The sequence below is a fragment of the Rhinolophus sinicus genome, chromosome 2 (assembly GCF_057876585.1).
Source record: "Rhinolophus sinicus isolate RSI-liver-muscle chromosome 2, RSI-T2T, whole genome shotgun sequence".
Taxonomy (NCBI): domain Eukaryota; kingdom Metazoa; phylum Chordata; class Mammalia; order Chiroptera; family Rhinolophidae; genus Rhinolophus; species Rhinolophus sinicus.
This window is the reverse complement of record NC_142502.1, coordinates 144881352-144905377: the sequence shown is the minus strand read 5'-3', so window position 1 is coordinate 144905377 and position 24026 is coordinate 144881352. Positions and strand designations below refer to the sequence as shown.

At 43.5% G+C, this 24026-nt stretch overlaps 1 protein-coding gene across 2 annotated transcripts in view; it reads right to left on the bottom strand.

The window, feature by feature from the left end:
- Positions 1-1028: 1028 nt before the first annotated feature.
- The window catches only part of SERTAD2 (SERTA domain containing 2), a 102549-nt gene continuing 79551 nt past the window's right edge, over positions 1029-24026 (bottom strand). Inside the window, exons 1-2 of one of the 2 annotated variants that reach the window (XM_019718033.3) lie at positions 23401-23726; positions 1029-6300 (exon numbers count right to left, since the gene is read on the bottom strand). In XM_019718033.3, the coding sequence (XP_019573592.3) occupies positions 5352-6296 (945 nt within the window). In that variant the 5' untranslated portion in view covers positions 6297-6300; positions 23401-23726 and the 3' untranslated portion in view covers positions 1029-5351. Of the gene's footprint in view, positions 6301-23400; positions 23727-24026 lie in introns of those variants that run through there. The other variant, XM_019718043.3, reaches the window with a different exon arrangement.

The following is a 24026-nucleotide window of genomic DNA, read 5'->3' as shown; positions in this document are numbered from 1 at the left end:
TAACCTCATTTAAATTTGATTATCTCTATAAACACCCTGTTTCCACATTAAGGGCACATTCTGAGGTGCTAGAGGTTAGAACTTCAACGTAACTTTTTTGGAGGACACAATTCATCCCGTAACACCTCCCCAACACCCACCTCCCCCATATTCCATTGCTGATTGAATGGGACCTTCATATCCAGGCCATTCCTTCCCCAGCTGGTGCAGTGGCACAGAACTGCCTGGACCAGGTGTGGCTGGATCCCAGCTGCTAAGGAGGTTGCACTAGTTCGCCTCCATTAACTTCTGGAAGATGGTGGAGGAGGGCCAGCCTGCATAAACCAGGGGCCTGCGGGAGGGTGTGCAACAAATGTGTGAACCACTGGTGCTTTGGGATGTCAGTTCTAGCACCAAGGAAGCTGAACCCCTGTGGTAGTTAGGAAGCCGGTGCAATAACCAGAGGCAAGGAGGGAAGACAGCCCGAGCAGGGGAAGCTGTGGGAGGGATGGAGAGGAGATGGCGGGAGCGTCAGACATTTGGGAAGAGGAGCTTGCACTGGAGGCCCCGGTGCAGGAATCAGGCCTGGGAGAAGGGTGATGAGGCCAAAAAAAGGCTGAAAGGGGAAGGATCGGCCCCACCAGGACACCAGGCGGATTGAGACAAAGCGTGGTAGATACTTAAGTCCAGAGTTCAGGAGAGGCAGGACCTTGAAACAAGTTTCCAGAGACCTGAGTGGATTACATTTCCTCAGGAAAGCAAGCAGTAGGCGTGGAGGCTCAGCAAAAACCTGGTCACTGACCAAACCCTGAAAAAAAACAATGTTTCGAGAGAGTTGGGGGAGGGACGTGAGAATGAGGAGGTGGAGAAGGGCCCAAGAGCCAGGGGGAGAACCAGGAGAGAAAGGTGCTCCAGAGACCAAGGCGGTGAGGGAAGGTCAACAGCACCGACTCCAGCAGAGGCGGCGGGTGGACTGTTCCTCTACACGAGCAAAGTGGGACCTGAACTGGTTACGCTCCGGCCAGAAGGAAACGACAGACACGCCTCTCTCATCTTTTAACTGTTTATTGTATAATATAAAACTACAAAAGTAAGACTGCTCATTTCCATGTACATTTAATCTGTCCAATTGTTTAGATTACAGCCCAAACCTACATGTGAATACAGCCATCTGGGTTCCGATGTAACGTCTGTAATATTGCATAGAAAAGGCACAGCTCTCAGGTCTGTGGGGGAAAGGTTACACCTCCTTTTTGTGACAAAAGCCCTCCTCAAAAAAACCATGCACCAAACTATGTACATCTTTTCCAAAATCTTGCTTGTTTCCTTGTATGGACTGCATTTCTCTTACAACCTGTTATCCCCAAAAGACATCCAAAATTTGTACTGGCTTTGTCTGCAATAGCATTTGATCCTGGCTGATTTTCAAGAACCATTTAGCCTCATTCTTAGAAGCACTGAAAACAATTGTACCCCAGCAGGATGCACACACCTTGCTGTTGTCAGCAATGACAGGATGCTAACCATTTACAGCCAGAACAGGTTAAATATGCTCTTTTCAGTGTTTTCAGAAAATGTACAAAGGCCCAATTTGTAACAGCAAGGTTTTGAAATTAAGACAATTCATACAGAGAATAACAATTGCTGCACAAAGTAGACGATCGTTGTTGTTTTATATTTTTCATTTAAGAAGGCTGCCCTGCGGTATTCATAATTCTTTGTTTACCACAAAGGTGGTTAATAAATTTAAGCTTTAAAAACAATCCGTAAGTTGATACTTTGGCTCTTTGGAGCTTATTTGTTTAAGAAATTTTCCTTGATCGACCTCAGGGCAGTTGGGACTCCAAGGGGCTATGGCAATAAAAAGCTCGGTTGATAAAGACACTCAAGGTGTAAGGAGGCTCTGGCTAGGTCTCACCCTTTGGTGTGAACGAGGGTGTCGGTGTGGTTGCCCCTTCTGTCATAAAGAGAAAGTGCTACTAAAAAACATTTAAAAATATCAACCCTTTGATGCTCGATTTTCTTAAAAATTTGGAGGTATTAAAACATTCCTCATCTATACCTTTTGCATATTTCAAATAGACCCATATTAGAGAATAGAGTAAAAATGAATGTGGACTGTGCATACAATGAGAAGACCCAGGGGTCTGGCGTGGACCCCCTTTTAATACAGATTGACATTCCTACAAGAGAATACATTCCTACCATACATTCTGCACATGTTACGATCCAGATGTTGTTAGAGCTCCACAGTAAAATAAATATATTTACACAGAAAAAAGGAATAAATAACTTATGAAAAAAAATCACTTCAAATTCAAAGCTCTTATTATTCTGCTCTCATCTTGTCACTTCATTGCACGTCAATGTCAATAATTGTCCTCTCCCAGCCCCATCCAGCATGTCTTTTTCATAAAGGCACCTCAAACTGCCTGCCCGCCTCTGAATGCCACACCATGTCCTTTACGAAGGGGAAGGTAATGCAACCAGGTGGCATCGGGAAGCACGTCCCCCACGCAAACAGGGACGTGGAGGTCACACCCAGGCTGGCTCTGATTCTTCCCTCTTGGGACATCACTTTGTAAAAATAAGACACAAAATAACTTGAACACTTGATGGTTTTGTTCTTTTTAAAATGGGCCATTCATTTCCCATGTCTTCCTCGGTAGACCTTGAATATCAAGAATTTATGGCAAGGGTGTCCAGAGTTAACAAGCATTTGCCTGCTGCTGGTGGGCGGGGGGGGGGGGGAGACTTGTTTTGATTTTGAAGCCCAGCCTTATAAATATGAGAGAGTCAGAGAACCACGTTTGGGCAACACTTCGCTGTGCTTATGTGAACTGTTGCCCAACATATGGGATTTGTTTAAACACACGATTTGCTAATCCAACCAAAGTACAGTTGTTCTAAGTTACTGTAAATCAGTTTTTAACAATGGCAAATCAACCGCCTTACCCTGTTATTGTTCAGAATAATCAACACTATTGTGTATGTATACATGCGTACAAGTGTGCAGCATGGGGGAAGTTTCCCAGGTCCTCCAGTTAAAAGCATGGCGTCTGGGCAGACTTGTTCTCCACAGAAAAAGGAAGCTCTTAAAATGGGCAGGCACAGTGACACCAGAAGCATCTATGACAACCTTCACCTTAACTATATGGTCCCTGGTCCTACCTAAGGAAATGACACATCTGCAGCAGTAAGAGGTGTCCCTGGCGGAGGTTGCTTGTAGGAGAACAAGTACAATTTGATCTTTTCTCACTGCTCTACTGAGTTGATAATTAGCCTTTAAAAACACATTCAAGTGGGGGAAGAAAGTAAATTAGGATGTAGAAAGATTTAATCCTATCATACAGGAATCTTTTGATTAGACGAGCAGTTCCTTCATCACAAATGTATTTGTTTTGCCATGTGCATTATAAAAATAAAACGATCTGTGGCTTGTTTAAAGTGCCATTTTATAAAGCTGTCTTTTTTTAATTGGCCAGAAAGACTCAATTTTATCCATGGCAAGAAGTGAGCAGAATTGGTGACTGAATATTGACAAATGACTAACAACAAAGACAATAACAAAAACACAAATCCCATAATTTAAAAATTCTTAAATAAATATAAAAGTTATTCCTAAAGAAGCCATCTGCATTTCAACAATATAGGTTGTAACCAGCTAAAGTACCATTGGAAGAAAGAAAAAACTGAAAAGAAAAGGCCATAAACAATTCCTGCAACAAGCATGATACATTGCAAACATTTTAAAATTAAATGTACACCACTAGGAATAAAAAGCTACTTCTCAAGTGTCCGAGGGGAGGGTTGGGGGTAGGGGGGTGGTGGCAAGGGGAAGGAGAAACATGCATAGTGTGTCCTGTCTGCGTATTTGGGTAAAACAGCCTTGTAGTTAAAGCAGTTGATTCAAGAAAGCAACCAGATTGGAAGCCGTGACATAATGGGACCAACTCCAGGTTCAAGAGCCACGGACGTTACGAGTGCATCCCAGGCTGGGCCGAGGTGAGCCGAGCTCACTGTGGTGATCAGGAAAGATGCCATTTGCAGCGCTTAGCAACAGGGAGAACTTAAAGCTCTTGGGAAGGGAAGCTGGAAAAGACAACTGAGCAACATGATGGATGCCTTCTGGGGGAGATTTTTTTTTTTTCTGTATGAGTCCTAAGCACTGCAATAGGGTTTAGTTCCATGAAGAGGTTGATTGCTTTTCATAAAATTTTGTTTGCATGTAAAATTTCAGGTCATCATAAAAATTTTGCCAAAAAGGAAAGATCTAGGTTTTCATTTAAAAAAAATAAAAACAATTAAAAGCGCAAACTTGGCATAAATACAGTGAATATTCGGTAGCTTTCCCCTCAAGAGAGGGAGCTAAAGAGAACCATCACTTAATCCCGAGTTCCACAGCCACCTCCCGCCAACTGCTTAATGTAAGTTTGATGAGCAGACGTGGCTCTGGCTTTGGAAGTCACAGTGCTGGCGGCTGTTCATGCCAGGGGGTCGGTGCTTGTGAAATCTGGGTGTGATATCACCTGGCTCTTTCCTAAAGCGCTGTGTGTGTGTGTGTGTGTGTGTGTGTGTGTGTGTGTGTCTGCCTGCATTTGGGGACATCAACTGTAGATTGATTTGATTCAATTTTCTCTTTGCACCAAACACATATAAAACATTACAACGCTATAAAAGTACAAGTGCAACTTGTACATCTGAAGTTTGCAGGAACTATGTGAGCAAATCCTATCAAAATAGCTATCTCATATGTATAAACAGCATTTGTTTTTAGAAAAACAATATCATAAACTGCAGAATCTGTACAAAAATATAAAATAAATTTGGGCAGCAGTTTCTAAACAGCCATGTAAATGCAACACTTAAGAGGAGTAGTTAATGCCTCTAAAAAGGCTGAATTGCCAAGTCAACTTATACAGGGCGAAAATGCCAGAAAAGGTACTGAGATTATCTAAATAATATATATATATATTTTCTTTTTTTTTACCTCTTGCAATAAAACTTATAGAAAAAATAGACAAATATGCACATGCAATTTACAGCTTTCCCAACGTATTTATCTCTTGTGCTTCACTTGAACTGTTTATTTTTGCCATTCGATATAGCAACATTGTCTTCCAATGTATTCTTTCCTAGTCCAGGGTTGTAGGTCTCTGAGGAACCACTCAAAAAGGTGTATTAAAAGTGGTCATACTTGGATGAAGGCACTCCAACTCTGCTCAAAGCAAAAACTAGTGTGATCCTTTTGTAAAATGTTCTTTTTCTCTGAAAAAGGCAAGCAAGGGTGCATGCACAGTGCGGAGAGCTGTCAGGGCGCAGGGACACTCGCAGGCTCGGGGCGGGCACAGTCACTGGGCCCCCCCGCGGTCTTAGGACCCGACGAGCACCTCCATGATGTGGTCCAGCTCTGTGAGGTCCATTTTGAAAGGCTGACTCGGGGCGACGGGCTGGCTGCTGTAAGGAGCGAGAGTCTTGAGGAGGTCGTCCGCGGACACGGGGGCCATTTTGGAGGCTGTCCCCGACGCGGATGTGCAGGGGTCGAAATCATACATCGACGTGTCAATGTCGGCGAACAGGATGTCGTCTAGGGTCAGGTCCGTCAGAAACCCCGTGGACGTGGTGATTTCAAAATTCCCAGGCAGAGAGTCCATCAGTTTCGGGTCGTCGGGGCGGCCCTCTTGGAGCCCTTCGGGTTTCGGTGCGCTGGACTCGCTGGCGCCCCCTTTCGAGCTGTCAGTCGCTGCCACTGCGGCCTCTGTGGAGGTAGATGTGGGACAGAGCTCCTCGATCTCGTCCAAGGCGGAGGAGAAGCTGTCCTTCTCCGGCGGGAGAGCTGGAGGTGAGAGTTTGGTAGGCGCCGCGGGCGGCACGGCAGGGGAAGTGCAAAAAGTGTCATCGTCGTCCTCGAGCAGCGAGGCCGGGGTGAGGCAGGCCTCCAGGGGGGTAGTGCTTCCGAGGTCGCAGGGGTGCGTGGCCGGGGACGCAGGGTGGCTGAAGGCGGGCGGGGCCTCTCGGTAGCTGTCGCTCAGCGAGTCGCTGGGCTGGGCGGACGGGGTGAACACGGGCCTCAGGCTGCCTTCCTGTTTGAGCTCCTCCTGGATCCGCCGCAACATGTTGTTGATTAAGACGGTCTTTTGCAAGCTGGGCTCTGTGAGGGGCCTGTGGTTGTAGAGTTTCATAAGGGAAATGTTGAAGATAGTCTGGCGCTGTAAGGTGTAAGACACCTTGGATGGACCGTCAGAGGGAGACAGGATTTTGCCTTCCAGCCCATCTTCATGCTCATCAAACTTCCGTTTTCCTCCTTTACCCAACATATATCTGCAAAGGAGAAAGGAAGACAATGGAATTAGTAACAGGAAAACTCATTGCTACCGTGGAAAAGATGCTGGTTCTGAAGTCAGACCGTAGGCTTCTGTTAGTTCCTTGCCCAGGCTTAGTTAGTTAGGACAGACGAATTAATTGGGAGACCTTTTAGAATGTGCGAATTGGGAGATCTACATTTGTATGCCCGTGGAGCAATTTTTCTCACTAGGTAGTCTGGTGAATGTATTTCTGGAGAAATGTGTATGACCCAGACAAGTTAAACGTTACCATGGAAACCGTGATTTTGACTTTCTCAGCTCCTGCTCTTGCCTCACATCACCATGCAGGTTCAATTTCCCTCCCCCAGATTTATTTTTAAAGCCCAAGAAAACACAATGTTATGACCTAGGCAGATAAAGGTGTCATAGATTACAGCTTGAACACATCCTGAACCATTAAAAGACCCAAGTTGGAGAAGGGAAAGGAACATGTACAATTCTAGTAGAACTGTGTGTGCTTTCAAATGCCTTTTCCTTCCTCATTATACACAGAGCCTTTCTGCCTGTTGGGTGACACGTGGTGAAGCACTTGGCCTGCGTTAAATGACCACAGTGATTGAGCTGCCACTACTTTTCAGTCTAGAATCAAGTGGAGGAATGTGGATTTCCCAGCCCAAGTTTTTCCATGGCTCAATTTCATCACATACAGTTATGTCTGAATGCAACTGGGCTAATTTGAAAGTAATTAAGCATTGCTGTTTCAGTACTTGGGACATTTCATAACAAAATACTGTGACTCCAGAGATACGTATGTATTTCAAAGAAACAACAAGCTCGTATCTCAGGCCTTGAGCATCTGGGAATGGGCTGAATTCTAACTCCTGCCCCACCTTGCCTGACACTCACAGCCTAGGCTGTCCTGAGCTCAGGCCTTAAGAAAACACCCTCAGCTGGCTGCACCTTCTGGAGAATGGTCCTTCCTCTCATAACTTCCACCATCTAAACAGAACAATCGCAAGTCCATTGGCCTTTACGTTGTAGACCTAACTTTCTGTTTAATCAAGATAGTGGTCCTTATGTCGTCCAGACCAGAGGACACGGCTCTAATTCAGCCAAGCCTGTGCCTGCCTGCTCTCTACACCACCAGGACACGTGGTAACCCTCTCCTCAATGCCACTCACTCTCTGGTATCTTCATGTACAAGCACTTTGTAGTTAGTTTTCCTTCTAAAAGTGACTTGCCTTTTACTGAATTGCTTCAGCTGATTTTGATGGCACCTAATTCAATCCCTTATGAACTCATCCTGTGCCTGTGCTGTCTTGGGCACTCTGCCAGGCAGTGGGGAGTCCCGCAGAGGAATAAAGCTTGGTCTTTAAGGGCCCGAATAACTTCTCCTACACCTCATTATCATTTTGAATTATGAGTCTCATCTCATCCTAAAGCCAGCCATAATAAAATTTCATAGAACTTCCTTCTGACGCTTTGTTATAAAGGCCACGTTGCCTCTCACGGCAGAAAGACATTCAGGGGGTCACAGAGCCTGGCACGCAAGTCCCACTTGGGGTGACTACCTTCCTGTGCCTCGGTGTCTGGGAGAGAAAGACGAAGACAGCTGCAACCCATCAACGTCAGAATCAGCTTGAGAATTTGTTAATGCTCATGAAAATGTGGAGTTACTTGCATGAAACACTTTCCCTCATTTTGTAAACATTAAGAAAATGGCTGTCAATCACTGGGACTAAAGACCAGTCCCATAATTACCTGTTCCCTGAGGCAAAGAAGGTATGATAGTAACAACTGACTTATCTAATACCTCACATGACAGAAACATTTCCTACTGTTTAGTGCTAAAAGTCTCATTTGTATATATACTTTGCAGAGAACATTTCCTATCTAAAGAATCTGTGCCCATTTAAACTTGAGTGTGAATCAGAGAGGAAGTGATTTCATTTTACATTACAAAATACCTTCTACTTTATGCATTTAGAAGCATTACCGGACAACTGTGTTTTGAAACAGATAACTGTATTCACAATTATACTATCTGTATTTGCTTACAATTTAAGCATTTAAATACTCACTTCCAGAAAAATTCCACTTTTGCCAAAGAACTCATTAAGTGCATTTAACTCTCATACAAAAGCTGTTGGATGATCTGTTATATGTTGTAATGTGATCGGACTCAATACATTTAAATGTGTGTCACAGAGGACACAAATGCATACATGTAACAGAATAAAATACTTGGCCTCTCTGACTCCATCTTGTTCAAGCCTGCTTTGTTCCCATGGCCTTCAGGCTAATAGCTTCTGCCTAGTCTTGCATATAGACATGCTAATCATTAGAGGAATTCTGCTTGTGGCTTGAGTGTTACAAAAACAGCCCCTTACCAGAAAGTGCCTCTCCTGAGGAGATAAGGGAAGTATGTGTTGTTTATCAAAGATTTGCAGGAACCTCCAGACCAGACTCACATCAATTAGGGTCAACAAACTAAGCACCACCTTCCTCGAACCCCTGTTGGGGCCCAGATGTCTGCAGTCCTCAATCACCTCATGCCCCTTCCACTTCCCATACCCCCACATAAAAGAAGATGTACTTTGAACTTTCTTAAGGTGGATTTGAGATACCACTAGGTCTCCCATCTTCTTGGTTGGCGCCTTCTCAATCAATAAACCTTTCCTTATGCCAAACTCTGACGTTCTGAGTTTTGGCCTTTCAAAGCATCAGGCACCTAGGCTTTGGACCAGTAACATACACGTACACTCTACAACAGTGATTCTCAAAGTGTGGTTTGTAGAGGGTACCAGTCTGTGAACTGTTACTGTCCATGATGAGATAAGTAGGTATTACATTATTTATAAACTTTTATAGCAAGTTTACAGAGTAATTGTATGCCTACAAATCTAATAACAAATGAGGCTTCTATTTTTACATCTTTGTACTTTTATTTCATTCTCTAGTAACTATTTTTATTGTGTTTTACTGAAGTATTAGTCTATGCAGGAGGAAAAAAAAATCAAACAAGATGGTCCTTCATCACAGAAAGTTTTAGAAGCACTGCCCTAAAATGTAAACCAAATACACAACTAAAAACAAATTAGTAAGCTCATCACTACTTTGAAGTAACACTTAGGGAGGACAGTGTACACTTTTCTTTTTCTTTTAGTCATTGATCTAGAACTGTCTTTTAAAGACTTGTTACCAGAATAAACAACAGGACTTTCTCAATAACTCACATTTCTCTAGAAATATTCATGGAAGCTAGAGAACTCAAATATTTTAAAAGTATGCAGTACTATATGCATGTAGCAGAAGGATATCTGTAGAGATGCTTTCAGAGAGATTTCAATGTGAGAAGTACCTAATTTCCAATTAGAATGATCTAGCTGGTCATAGCTACGTGATAACCCTAATGATTTAGGAAAAACCCGATAAGACATTTGTAATACTGCCTGGATGGGGAAGGAGGAAGGCTCATGTAAGCAAAATCAGTGAGCAGGAATAGACAGACCAATCGAATCTTGGATGCTTTTCAAATGTGTAAATAAGGACCCATGACAAAGTATGTCTCTCTCCAAGCAGGTTTGCCTTCATTTCTCTATTTCATTTTATGAGGCAAAACTGGCTCCACACACCTAGTAAGATTGCAAAATGCACACAATCCTGATTTGTAGTCCTACTTCTAAATTTTTATAGAAAGGAATAAAATGCAACATAATCAAATCTCGCCCACACTTTTACTTAAAAAATTAAAAAAAATTTTTAAATTTAAAAAAGTTAAAGCATTCTCAAAGTTGGCCTAACACAGTTTAGAATCAAGTCTTCCCATTGATTGTTTTCAGAAGAGGCCTCCAACTCCTAGAAGTGGGAGGGTCGTGAGAAGAACTTTTCAGAGCTGTATTAATGACCACCTCCTGGAGCAAGGCATCATTTAAACAAGAAAAGACAAGCCTCTCAAGAACCTGAGGGCAAGAAGCCAAATGGTGTCTCTGGGCCTGCAGCTCAGGCTGGCCAGAGCCAGGGTGGACGGCTCCTCAGAAGCCTTTCCTCAGGCACTCCAACGAAAATAACAATAGCTCTTCAAGCAAGCTAGTGGGGAGGCACGTGACTTTTTAAAAGGCCTCACTAGATGGCAGCTAGAAGATGGAGCAGAAGCTGGAGCTCATTAAGGGCTTCCAGGTAACACAGGGAAGGGGGTGCTCTGGTGTTCCTGCCTTAACGGCCCCACGGCTGTGGAACGACACGCCTGGTTTCTAGGCCACCCCTAGTCTTGACATCCCACTTTGTCTCCTCCCTCAGCTTGTGAAGACCCAAGCCCAAGGTCCATGTTTTCTACCCAATCTTTCAGTCAAAGACCCAAAAGAGACCCTGTGGCTTCAGGGCTGGTTAGAGGCCCCCAAATGAAGGAGGGAAGTGGGTGCTCCCTCCCTTTTCTGCCCACTCAAAGGGACCTAAAAATAATCACAGGCACTCTTCCATTCAATAGTCACTGGCTCCTAACATAAACTTTGAGGCAAGACACCCTCCCTTCCCCAGTAAACTTGTTAGAACCAAACTCCTAGCAGTCTGATTGTCTTAACATAATTTTTTTTGCAACTATTAACTACAGCAAAGTTTGAAAATAAAGAATAAAACTCATGGGTAGCAATATGAATGAAAACTTCTCTTCTGGAGTTTTCCATGAAGTTTAATACTGAATAAAACTCTATATACCAAACCTGGCTTTCAATTATGCAGCTTTCATTAGGAAGGGCCTGGCTGCCCTCAAAAGCTATAATCCCTTAGGGCAGATGATCAAAAGTGACAAATGTCACTAGGAGATTCCTCAGGGGAGAAAGGACCAGAGGAACAGGAAACGGTATTATTTGGGGGTTTGCAATTCTAGATTCTGAGTGCCTCTCACAGTAAGGAATCTGAGAGATTATTATGGGGTGATCAGGAGAGACTTCAGGAAATAGGATTTGAGATTATATTTAAGGTTGGATCGTCTCTTAATGTGTTTCTCACCCCAGCCGATAAGCCCCATGAGGGCACAGCCCATCTATTTTGTTCACCTCTATATCCTTGGGACAGGACAGTTCGACACACAGGACATACTCCCTAAACAGTCGCTGAATAAGTGAATGGTAAATGGAAAGAAGGAGAAAAGACAGCGAGGGGCAGCCAGAGAAGAACTGTAAACAAAGACAGAGACGCGTGTCTTTGGCCCTGAGTGTGAACTGTGCATGAGAGGGAGGATATGAGAAAAGGGAGAGGTGACAGCTGTACAGGGCGGACCTGGCTAAGACAAGGCCCTGGGACCAAGGGCATAGAGGGTGGGCATGGGGGCTCTGCTCAGAAAGCTCGCCTGTGAATGCCTTGCTCACTCTTTATTCTTGAATTTGGGTGAGCATCAGATTCCCCTGGAGAGCAGGTTAACACAGAATACCGCCCTCCCCCCCACAACCCCCAGGGTCTCAGTCAGCTGGTCTGATACGGGCCCAGAAATCTGCATTTCCAAGTTTCCTGGTGATGCTGGTCTAGGGACCTCACTTCGAGAACCACAACGTCCTCTTTTCCCCATCTGGCCATTTCATGTTTAAGCCTGAGAATATCTTTATTCAATTAAACTTGAGTTCGAAGGTCTTCTCTATTTGTGTCCAAGCAAGTTAAGGGAAAAGAGAACCAACAGTGTTTCTGTGATGGCAACTGACAATTGACATTAAAAGAAAGACTACACAGAATTAAACTATCTTTAGCTTAATTTTATTGGTAAAGCTCAGCTTCTCAGACTGACCCCAGATCCCACAGGCTCAGTGGGGCCCAGATATTTCTTGCTGTGATCTTAAGGAGTGAATGAACTGCAGTGAGGCCTTACGCCCAAGGTCCAAAGAGGAACGGATATAGTACCTGTGTGTTAAAAAGGTAACATTTCACAGCTTTTATATTTTTAAGGCATTAAGGAAAAAAAATGGTAACATTGAAAAAAAAAAACAAGTGATCAAAAAAGTTCTCTATAATTCAATGTTTTTCAACTATGTATTTAAGCTCTGCCTTTAAAACAATTTTAAAAACCCCTCTCTTTAATGTTATTTGAACTGTGAAAATGTTATGGTTTTTAAATTAAGAATATTACATCGAGGGAGGCCGGTTTGTTCAGTGGTTAGAGCACAGTGCTCATAACACCAAGGTCGCTGGTTCGATTCCCACATGGGCCAGTGAGCTACGACCTCCACAACTAGATTGAAAACGACTTGACCTGGAGCTGATGGGTCCTGGAAAGACACACTGTTCCCCAATATTCCCCAATAGAGATTTAAAAAAAAAAACTGAATCTACTTGTGCAAACTACCACTTGTCATGCCCACTAACAATAACGAAACCCGCTGCTCTAACCTGCAGGCTCACCATAGCCCTGGTGGCTGCTAGTGCTTCCTGGAGGCCCAGGGCCTGGTGGGCACTGACTGACAGGCCCCTGGGGGTCGTGGCGGCCCTGTGGGCAGCATTACTGTGGGGGGCTTGTGAGAGGCCTGTGAGAGGCTTGTGAGAGGCCTCTTCTGCCCATCGCCAGGGCTGCCTTTCTGGCTTTCTGACTCTGTGCCACTCCAAAAAAGATGTAAATATTGTATTATGCTTTAACTCAATCCATCCCAAACAACAGCCAATGCTCCAGATGGAAGGAAAACCCTCCATCTCATCCTACTCAGTATCCATGGAATTAATGCTACAAAAGAACTTTAAAAGGGGGTCAAAATTGATAGCTTGCTTCCAATTTCTGAAAGGAGGACATGATTGGGGAAGGTGGGACTGACATGATTAAAAAGGCAGCAAAGAGGAGAGGCCCGTACAACGGGGAGAGCGGGTAAATGGCTTCCAGCTCAGCACCACCCAGATGGAGGGACGCCAGGCAACGCAGAAGCTGGGTGACGGGGGATCCTGGAAGTCGTGACTTTGAAACTCCTCAAGGCCCTACTGGTTCCTACCTGTGCACATTTTCAAGAGCTTGTTCCAACTTCCTTTTGGACTAGTATATAACAACTAGAAATCCAGTGTTTTCCCTTCTCAGGAGCATAGCAGGCTCCACGAATAAGTGACATGTTTTAAAAGTCCTTTAACATGGCAGGACTAAGCCGTGGTGCCTGCAGTTGGGGAAGGGTAGCTACTAGGGGGGGCATGAGGCTTCTGGGGAGCTGGTCACATTGTACTTCTTCACCTGGGTCATGAAGACACTGGGGTTTGCTTTGGGATAAGTCACTGGCCTGTACATGTAGTATCTGTGTGTCATACTTTGATAAAAAATGTTTTAAAACACTAGTTAATAGCTGTCCAGAAAAAGACTAATTCAAAGGGGAGCTTTCCGAAGCCACATCCCTAATCTCTTCAACTGTCCCATGTAACCATGGGTGTGACTACTGGTTGCTGAAGAGTCCAGACGTTCCAACACTGACCCTACTAACAATGAAAATGAGGCATTTACAGCAATGCCAACCATTCAGAACAATGATTTGTCCTCATGGATTGACCTTGTTTGAAGAAAAAAGACGCTAAGAGAAGATGTGTGACGAGTGTCTTCAAAGAGGCTACTAGCAGAGGCTATTTCCTCACTCTGACATCCTGTGCCACCCAAACCCAAAGCCCTTTACGTAGAAACACACACATTCTTGCAGTTTCTTTTGAGGGTAGTGGTAGGAGAAAGGAGTGCCTCTGGCAAAATTATTGTGTGTGTGACACACTTCCCAGACCAAAAGAGAGAGGCTGGCCAGAAATGGTTCTGACATAACTTCTGAAACGCAGAATATTCTCGTTTCTTCTCTCTTCACCCCATATACTCCCCTTCAGATGTGTTTTAGATCCTGCTTTTGAGGTGGTCCAAATGGAGAGCCTTTTCTAACAAAGGACACCTCCCACCAGCCATGGGTAGAACTCTAAGAAATGGTCATATTGAGTATGTTTTTTGTTAAACTTAAGTTCACCCTGTCACACAGCAACTCCCAAGCAGGAAGGAAAGGTCCTATTCTACTTCGGTGGAGAGGAAGCCACGTTTGCTTAGACAACTTTCTACACTGTTAAAATATGACACCTTAAACAACACACAGGACTCAGAAATCTGATCATGTCTACGCTTTTAACACCCTCCTTTCCCCAAGTAACAACAAATCACACCAGGAGAACAAGGCCACCCCTGGGTCGTGGGGGTGATGCTGGCAGAATCAGAGAGGAGGCTAAGAGAAACAGGGGTCCTCCAAGGGTTTGCTATCCAGGGGCTGTGTGTGCTGCGGGTGCAAGAGAAGTAGATGGCTCCCCCCCACCCCCCAAGCTCCTGGGTAACGATCTGGTGAGTCTCCAGGAGCAGGGGGGTGGGGGGAACCGCACTCCCAAGGGCTGCCTTCAGACCCCAGTGTGCCTGCCTCAGGCTTAGGGGAATGGCAGAAACAGGGACAAAATTCCATTGAGGGGGAAAGCCACTCCGCTTATTTACAGACAAGGACTCCCAGAAGACAAGGGATCTTAGTAAAAAGAACCCCTAAAGCTGCCCGGATAGGGGAGGCTTTTTTAAAACAAAAAAACAAAAAGTAAAGCTCATCCAGGATGAGGTCCCTGCAGTAACAGCCATGGTAATTGGTAAGTAAGACAAAGCCTTCCCTGACAAATCAGCAATGTCATTATGAAGCCAGTCACTAGACGAGGCCAGTTAGGCGCGCTCGGGCGCTATTCCGCAGCTGTAACCCGACACCACTGTTTGCGGCGGCGCCTCCTCCCGCCTCCCCGCCCGAACTGGGGGCTCGGGGCCGCGGGGCTTTGCACCGGCTGCTGATTAATCGTCAGGCAGCGAAGGAGACGGACGGTAACAGTCCTCTTTGCTTTCTGGACGGCATCTTGAAGCCTGGACAGAAACCGAAATTCGGCCAGGAAGTCCATCTCCAAGTAAATTTAAACAAACACACACTTTCACCGTTTGGGGGAGTCTTTTCCAGTCCACATTTTAAGAAACTAACTTTCCCTCTCAGGATTTTTACATACTTGTCTTATATTAAAGACAGTTTCTGACACTACTGGTTTGTTAAATATAATCTTTTCTTTTGGAAAAAGAAGAAACATTTAACGTTGACAACAAATTGCATTTAGTGGGCAAAATAGAGTCAAATTCTGGGAGATAACGTTTCAAGTAAATATTTCTTTGGAATAAATTATGGCCTGGTTAATAAACACCTGGGGGGAGGAGAAATGGGCCTTTTAGAATGTAACTGCTAAGTACTGTAAAATGTTTCTCATATCCTGTCTCATTGGTCCTCCAACAGCTGGGAATTTTAGGTTTTAAACAAAACTCCTATGACGCTAGAGACACCAGTCACCTTCTTCCAGAGACAGTGGAAATGCTAACAACTCTTTTCTTTTACTTAAGGATTCTGGCTAAAAGCACTGCACACTTAAAGACTGGGCAGAATTATATGGTCTCTGAACTTAAATTTAACAAAAAACATACTCCACATGACATGATGCCAGGAATTTGCTTTAAAATATTCTAGCAAGAACTTGGCTGTGTAGATGAAACACGATTGACAAAATGTTGATAACTGTTGACGCTGGGTGATGAGTGCAAGGGGGTGCACTGTCTTCTTCCCTTTACTTTTGAGTATATTTGTAATTTTCCATAATAAAAAATTTTAAAAATACAACACACCAATACATAGTTTTAAAATTCTATAAATTAAAAAAATCAAATAAGCACAATAAATTATTTACACTCTTACTGAGGACTGTTATAGTAACTTGATAGATTATTTTACACAGCAGAAAACTATTAATGCGCTATGTAAACAAGCACGCCCTGTAGGAGACGGAACTCCTTTTAAGCTCCGAAAGACAGCACTCCACATCCAGCCACAAGGGGGCGCGGCAGAGCAACAAGGCACTCCTAAGTGATTATTCACTGCAATTTCTACCTACAGATCTTTCAGAGTATACACATTTCCAAGATTGTTTCCAAATTCCGGTCTCTGCAGGACACTGTTAAGCAAGCCAAGAGCCTTGTCGAGACCAAACTAAATTATATTATGCTATGGTTCAAGTTCTGGAAATACTGTATGTAGAAAAGGTTGTTGTCCGTATATATTTCAAAAACCATGGTTAAAATTCCCAGAGGATTTCTGAAGTGAGAATACACACACAACAACAAATACACAAACCCAAGTCATAAGATGTGGACTTGGAGAAGCCAATAATTCAGAATTTCCCCTGGGGGGTCCTAAAGTGGACTCCCAACCACACAACTGAGTCTCAAGGTAAGCACTAAGAATTTTCCAGTATAGAAAAACGTCCAATAATCCTATTGCTTCTTAATAAAACAGAAAATTCCATGTTGAACAGATACAATTTCAGGTAGTTATTTGGTAAAACTTCATAAAGGATATGGGAGGAGTCATTTAATTATAAAAAGCAATACAGTTAACCTTAGCGAGATAATGAAGGAAGTTACTGTATAACTACTTGCTAGAATTCTTTCTATTCAAATTATTACAAAGTCAGGTTCTACGATATTGTATGTTCAGTAATGACGTTCATAAGAGATGAACTACTATTACCAATCTTTCCATTTGAAAGTTGGTAAATATGAATATATTATTTTTACAAATAATATAACCATTTAAATTATGATGCTATTTCATATTAATTTGATGTCATGAACACATCTTTACCTGAATCTAAAGCCTCATCTAAAACCTCATTGACATTAAGAAAAGGAACTCTTAAATTTGAATTTCTTTCTCTTAAGATTGTATGCCTATAAAGACTAGCCAGCCTCTCCCCACCCCCATTCCCATGCATAATGAAAATATGTTTTCTCCTGTATTTATAATTGCGTGGATGGGATTCTGGTTTCAATCCTCCCGTAGCATCTTTTCCCCAAAGATACCCTGTTTTTCCCCTCACACTAGAGACCTTTAATAAACAATGTCAAGGGGGAAAAGAGGCTTAAGGTATAAACTAAGTGCTTTGCCAAAAGTATGTGACAGGTTTATTTTTTTGTTTTTAAAGAGGGCCACCAGATATGTAAAATAGTCACACTGAAACAGGTTAACTGTAATATGTTAGAACAAATCTGTGGAAAATAAAATTGCACGTTCGTTAAAACAAAAGGGTTCCTTTCTAGGTTTTGTTAGCCAAAACCTACTGGCCACTGAATATAACAAACAAATAAAAACTAAGTATGCTACATCAGGCAGTGTTTTTATGAAGTGTTTCTTAAAGGTTATGATTAGTTTTTAATCATCTTTGCTTTCAAATTTGGAATGCTTTATTACTGTGAAAAATCACTTAAAATAAGACATGCTATAAAATATTCCTCACAAACACAGAACATATTTCATCCTTTAACTTCCTCATGTAGCCTAAAGAAGAAAACCAGAGAAATGTTATTTCTTTATTTACTTACTGAGTGAAACTAAACATTGTATTATATGGTCTAAATCTGGATTCCTTAAAAGAAAACTATCGAATTTCTACAATATGACATATGAGTGTAAAAACTGAAGGTATAGGATAATAGACATATACTGAGACATGTAAAGGAGAGGAAATAACTATTCTACTACTATGGAAGTACTTGTCTCATGTAAGCAACATACGTATTTAGAATGTTTATTTTAGTTACTTCTAAGAATTAGGCAGGTTAGTGATAAGGTTTTACAAAGACAATTTAAAATTTGTATCATCATGTGCTCAAATACAAAGTAGAAAAAGGAAATGAGGATACAAACTAAACTTCAGAGCACTGAATGATACTTTGTAAATGTGGTAGCCATCTGTTTTTATTTACTTAGGGGCTATTTTGAGATCAAATGTATTTCTTTCGGAGGACTTCTGTATATTGATAATTAACGACCCATAGAACTTCACACAAAGTCATTTAGTCAAATACAATAAAAATAATTAGAGTATCACACTTAATGTATTAAATATTTATTTTTGAAGGAAGCTACCTTTTAATGCTTCCAGGATCTTCAATCTTTAAGGAGAGCCTGCTTCCAATCTATCCCACTTGCCACCCCCTAACATTCCAATCACCCACCTATCTTACTTGAGGAACCCACCTTTTGAATTTGTAAACCAACTACTGTTAGATAGCTAACAATCATTACCAGGTGAAATCTATTTCATATTTCTGGAGATGGTAAAAATATTTTTTAAAAATCTGTTTTAAAAAATGCTCAGAAAACACCATCACCAGGTTCACGACAAGCAGAGAGGCAGTGCGAAAATTTCTTCAGCTGCAGACGCCAGCGCTCAAATTCCTCTGCCAGCTCGGTTCTCTATATGACAGCAAGGAAGACACAAAAGTACACACATACATGGAGGGTCCCTCCTTCACAGGAAAGGCAAGAAATCTGAAAAGCAAATCTGTAGCATGTGTTATTATAAAATGGTATAACCACTCCAGGAAGATCAGTTCAAAACAGTTGCCACCTCGTTATCTCGTTAGTGTGGCTAGAATTTTATGCAAACCTGTTCTGGTATAGAGATGACCTTGGGACTTTCAGATTCCCTGAGTTTAACTCGGGTAACCCTTCTAAACACCAGGGTGGGGTACTCCAGCAGGCCTGCCCGAAGCCCCAGGAGTGTGGTGGAGAATGATAAGCAGCCAGAGGAGGAGAGCAAAGGGCTAAAGGTTGATCTGCAGAAAAGTGACATTTCAGTTATTTAATGTTGTGACCAGGGCATATTCAAGTAGAAGTTTTTACTTTTTTGTTCAACCGGTTCACACAGCCCACTATAAACATGAATGTGAGTGTGTGTATAAAATGTCCTTAAAAGCCAGAATCCCTTCCCCTTCACTATTCTATGTGAAACTCCTCAAAACACAAAAAAATGCTTGCTTTAGCATCTTCTTTTCAGTTAACTGCCTATGAAGGTTTTTTTTTAAAAAAAACAACAACTTAGAATTAAATAGTAACTGCAAAGCTACAGGTTTTTGCATAGAGACAAAAAAAGATAGTAATACAGACATGAATTAGTTCTAAGAACTTAGGTTTGCTGCTACCCGGAGTTACTAGAGAAACAAAGCTGCCTTTGGGCACCTAAAACTAGTCAGACCTGCTGTAGCAGTTGCACAGTCGGCTCCAGATCTGTCCTCCACTCTCCTCCCTCCAGCCCCCACCCCACGCATCCGCATAGCTCACTCCACTCAGGGCGGTGCCGAGCCGGGCACACTCACCCCTCGTTCTGCCGTCCCTGAGCAGAGGCAGGGCCAACTCTGGACACACAGCGTGTAAGTGTGAGAGGAGGCCACACAAGAGAGCAGCAGATGCCAACTCCATTCTGAACTGAAAGCTGCAATGGGTACAGAATACAGCTTCTGTGATCCTTGGTTTCTAAAACAGATAAATCAAACGGTGGCGTTTGCCTCAGTGACTCCTGGCAGGTATTTCCAGTGAAGTTCAGATGACAGACAGAAGACCTTGAGAGGAGACAAATGAGCCTTTCCAGATTTAGGAGCCCTCAGACCACAAAGAGAGAATTTCCAAAAGGGAGTTTGCAACGTCCGTGGGCAGTGCTTGTTCAAACGATAAGCATCTGTTTTGTCTTACTAGACATCATGTTTTCAAAGATACTGTGATGTGTTTAGTTTTCAATTTTTATTTGTATTTCAATAAAAATCTTTTTAGACAGCCAAGTATGTTTTGTTTGTCCTACGATCTTCAAGAAAAACAAACAAACAAACAAAACAAAAACACAAGGCATCAATTATGACCCAGAATAGGAATGTTGTCTTATTGGCCTGACATATGCCATTCACAGATTCATACAAAGAATGAACTGCCACACAGTGCTCATGGAGAAAGACACTGCTCCACACAATGAGTGACGGGTGCTCCAGGGGACAGGTCTGTTCACAGTGTTTCCCAGCACCTGCACAGAGGGCAGAAGTCTGCCTTTAATACCAAGTGCACTAGCCATTGGAGACAACACTTTTTAAAAAGAGAAACGCCAACTTTGGTTAGTACTAGCTGTTCCCTTCGAAAATATTAAAACTAAATGAAATATCCACAAACTTAAGCAGCAGTCCTAGCTTGTGGGTTTCTGCCAATTGTTGAACGAATGATTATTAACCGTGGATAGAAAATGTATGATTTGTGCATATGCAGTGGCCACAGCATTTTTAGATTTTCATGTTCTGCTGTATTAATTGATGGAGAGACCTATGAAGGTGGCTGTTCCCTTTATTGCAAGGCCATTTTCACTTAAAACTGGAGCTTGCCCTATGGTGCCTTTAGCATACATCTGATCTTTAGACTCAGTAATCAGAGAAAGAGTCAGTCAGTCAGTCCTTTCCCACCCCCGGCTCCCCCTCCTTGGCCAAGAAACTAATGCAGCTATAGCTGTCTCCTCCAGGATACGCCATAACAGTAAATATGAAATTTCTGTAGCAGTAAACGTTTAAAAAAAGTCTACAAATGAATTAAAATTCACACTCGTAAATACCCTATTTATCTATGTATAATTTAAATCTATATAAAATATAGACAAAGTCATCTTGAATTTTCTGTTATAAATGAAATATAAAACTTAATGCTTTTACTAGTGTTCTTGAACAAGAAACCACAGGGGAAAAAAAGCCCTCTAAAAGTGTCTATTGTAGCTTTTACCCGGTATTCTTAGCTACTAAAGTATAAAACGTTTTGGCTGAGGGTAAACTTTTGTATAATACTGATAATTTGTAACCTGATACTTAGACAGAAAAAAATCTAAGTATTTGTATATATGTGTATATGTGTGTATCTTCAATCTCCCCTGCCACCTTTTTGATCTGTTTTGTGTGTGTGTGCACATTTCTAAAGTAGTGTAATTTTTGTTCTGCCACTGGAGCACTGTTTAAAATAGTGGGTGCCAAAAGCCATCAGTTGCTACACACATTTAAGTGAGTTTAAAAATATCATAATATATATTATTTTACTATGCTCATTATTAATAATCAGTGCATGGCAACTGAGTAAAATTTATATTTTAGCTCCCGAATTAAATTAAAAAGCTTTCAAAGGGGACAGTTCAGAAAATAGGAGTCTAAAGATTTTCTAAATCTGAGTTAATATCCTTCTCTTAGTTTTTAAAGGGAAACAAGCTTGAGCAGCTGTTACCTAAGAAGCTGTGACACTCGCCTGACGATAAAACTGTTCCCTAGGACACCTCTTGTCTATACTTGGTTGGTATTATAAAATGTGAGTCCTCTCTTCTACCTGTTGTAATAAAGCAAGGATCAGAGCTGAATGTTCAAAATAAACACACAAAGGCTGTCAAATCCATTTCATAAGATTTCTCATCTAAGAGTAACATGGTTATACACATTTTTATTAGGAGGAGGGGAAAGAAGTAAAAATTATTTTAAAGGGTACTAAACTTGATGAATATAAACAACTTTAACATATAATACCTCTTAGTAAATCAATGAAGCTAAAGGAAAACTTGCTAATCTCTCTCTCTCTCTCTCTCTCTCTCTCTCTCTCTCTCTCTCTCTCTCTCACACACACACACACACACACACACACACACACACACAAATTGATAAAATGAACAGGAAAGCAGAGATCCATGAACAAGCTATTCTTGTTCCTGCCAGAAGCTAGGATCTTAGGATGGGTATTTTCATCCTCACAGCACACCCTAGCACACTCAAATCAGAATAGACTGCTATAAAAAGGGGGAGGAATGGGAGGAGCTCTTGGGATGAGACATGCCTTTTGGTTAGCTGAGCAACTATTCCCAACCTTCCCCCCCTCCACCCCCCCCCCCCATCAGCAAAACAACCCAGAGGCTCTCAGGTGGACTGTCCTCCAGGGGTTGAGTGGAGCCAAGAGCCCACTTCACTCTTGTCAGAGACTAGTCCCTAATTATAAAAGGCTACTTTGAACACTTAAGGCCTCAGGAATCCTATTGGCTACTACAACTTCAAGGCTCTTTACACACGTTATGGATGTTTCTTAACATATATTGGGAAATCAAAAAGCGTATTTCATGAACAAAGCTTGAAAACATTTACGTACTATCTTTCTTAAGACCAACTGGGGCTGCTCAATTCGATTCAAATAAAAACTGCTATAATCTGAGGCTGGATATCTCACCCTGCTGACTGACCTTCCTCATTCAGTGCCTGTAAAAACTTACTTTCCACCTCCTGAAACATCCGGAAACTACCCAGCTTTAAAGCTATTCGAAGACAAACTATATCTAACCTTTTCGTGAAACTTAAGACTAAACCCAAAAACTGTACTCCCATCTCAATCTATTACTATTACTTCTGCTAAAGGTAAGGTAACTCATGACCAAGAGGAAAAAAATAAGAACAATTTATGATTTTCTCTCGATGCAATGGCCCTCTGACAGCACCCTCTGTCTTAATGGTACAAAGTCCAGGGCTTGGGACAGCTGGCTCCCCTCAGCCCCCTCCCTTTCAGTCATAGGCAGTCACTACCAAGATGACTTGTAGATTTCTAACTTAAAAACCATGAAACATTAAGTTTAATATACATATACATTAAAAATCAATTCACTTGCGGACGGGCGAAAGAGGGTGGAGAGGGATGTTTTTAAGCCAAAACCACAGGAAAACTCACAGAAACACACTATAGCAAGTTAGATGCAAACCCGGCCACGGAACTCAAAAGTGAAGCAGCCTTCGCGGCAGCAATCCAAACCTTTAAAGAAAAAAGTCTCGCACATTCACAACAACACAACCGCCACAACACGCACACACATCCCAGCTGTAAAAACGACAGCTCCAAGCTCCCTCGGCCCCGCTGCTGGGCTCTGGTTGGCTCCCGACCCCCTCCTGACCCCATCCGTGACTGCCCGTCCCCTGCCCTTCCCCCAGCAGATCTGCCCTCGTACGCTGGGGGTCCCCGGCCCTCGCCCCGGAGGTCCAAGGGCGCGAGGCCGGGAAGCAACGGGAGGGAGCGCTCCTCCGGGTACCTGCTCCAGCCCAGGTTCTTCTGGAGGAGGCGTCCGCGACCCTCGCGGCCGCTCGGGGCCCTTCTCCGCCCTCCCGGCTCTCCGGGCCCTTGGCCAGGTCCCAACGCCGCCCCCCACTCATCGGGAGCCCAGCGCATCCGAGGATCCCCTCCCGCCTGGCGCCGGGAGAACTTACCACATGCAGCTCCACCTGGGAACTAACGCATCAGGAGGGGTTTCTGCCCACTCCTCAAGCTACTCCCGCTCCATACGGAGTCCCTCGCTCCGGGGGCCCGAGGGTGGCGCCGGGGAGCGGGCAGGAGGCGAGACCGAAGCTAAGACTCCGCCGTCCTCTGCCTGTGCGCTCGGAGCATTATACAATGGTGGAGGAGGAGGCGGCGGCGGCAGGCAGCGGAGGAGGAAGCTGGAGGCGGGCGGAGGGGGCGCCCTGACCGAGAGAGCGGCAGCTCGTGCTCCAGCACTCGCCGTGCAGGAGTGACGTGCGGCCAGCGAGCCTCCCGCAAGCTGCGGCCCCGGGCTCAGCTGGCCCCGCCCCTCAACCACGCGGCCCCGCCCCTCGGCCCGGCCCCGCCCCCTCCCCCGGCGGTCCCGGGAGGCGCGATAAATGCCGAGCGGGGCCCCGGCAGCCAGAGGAGCAGGAAGGGGCAGGCGGAGCACGCGAGACGCCGGTTGGCAGCGCGGCCCACGGCTCCCTCTCTGGCTGGCGCGCCCTTTATTTTTTCTTAAGGAAAGGCTTAAAGAGAAGGGGAGAGGAAAAGAGACACTCGGGCCAGGGGACCATTACTAACCACCAATAATCCA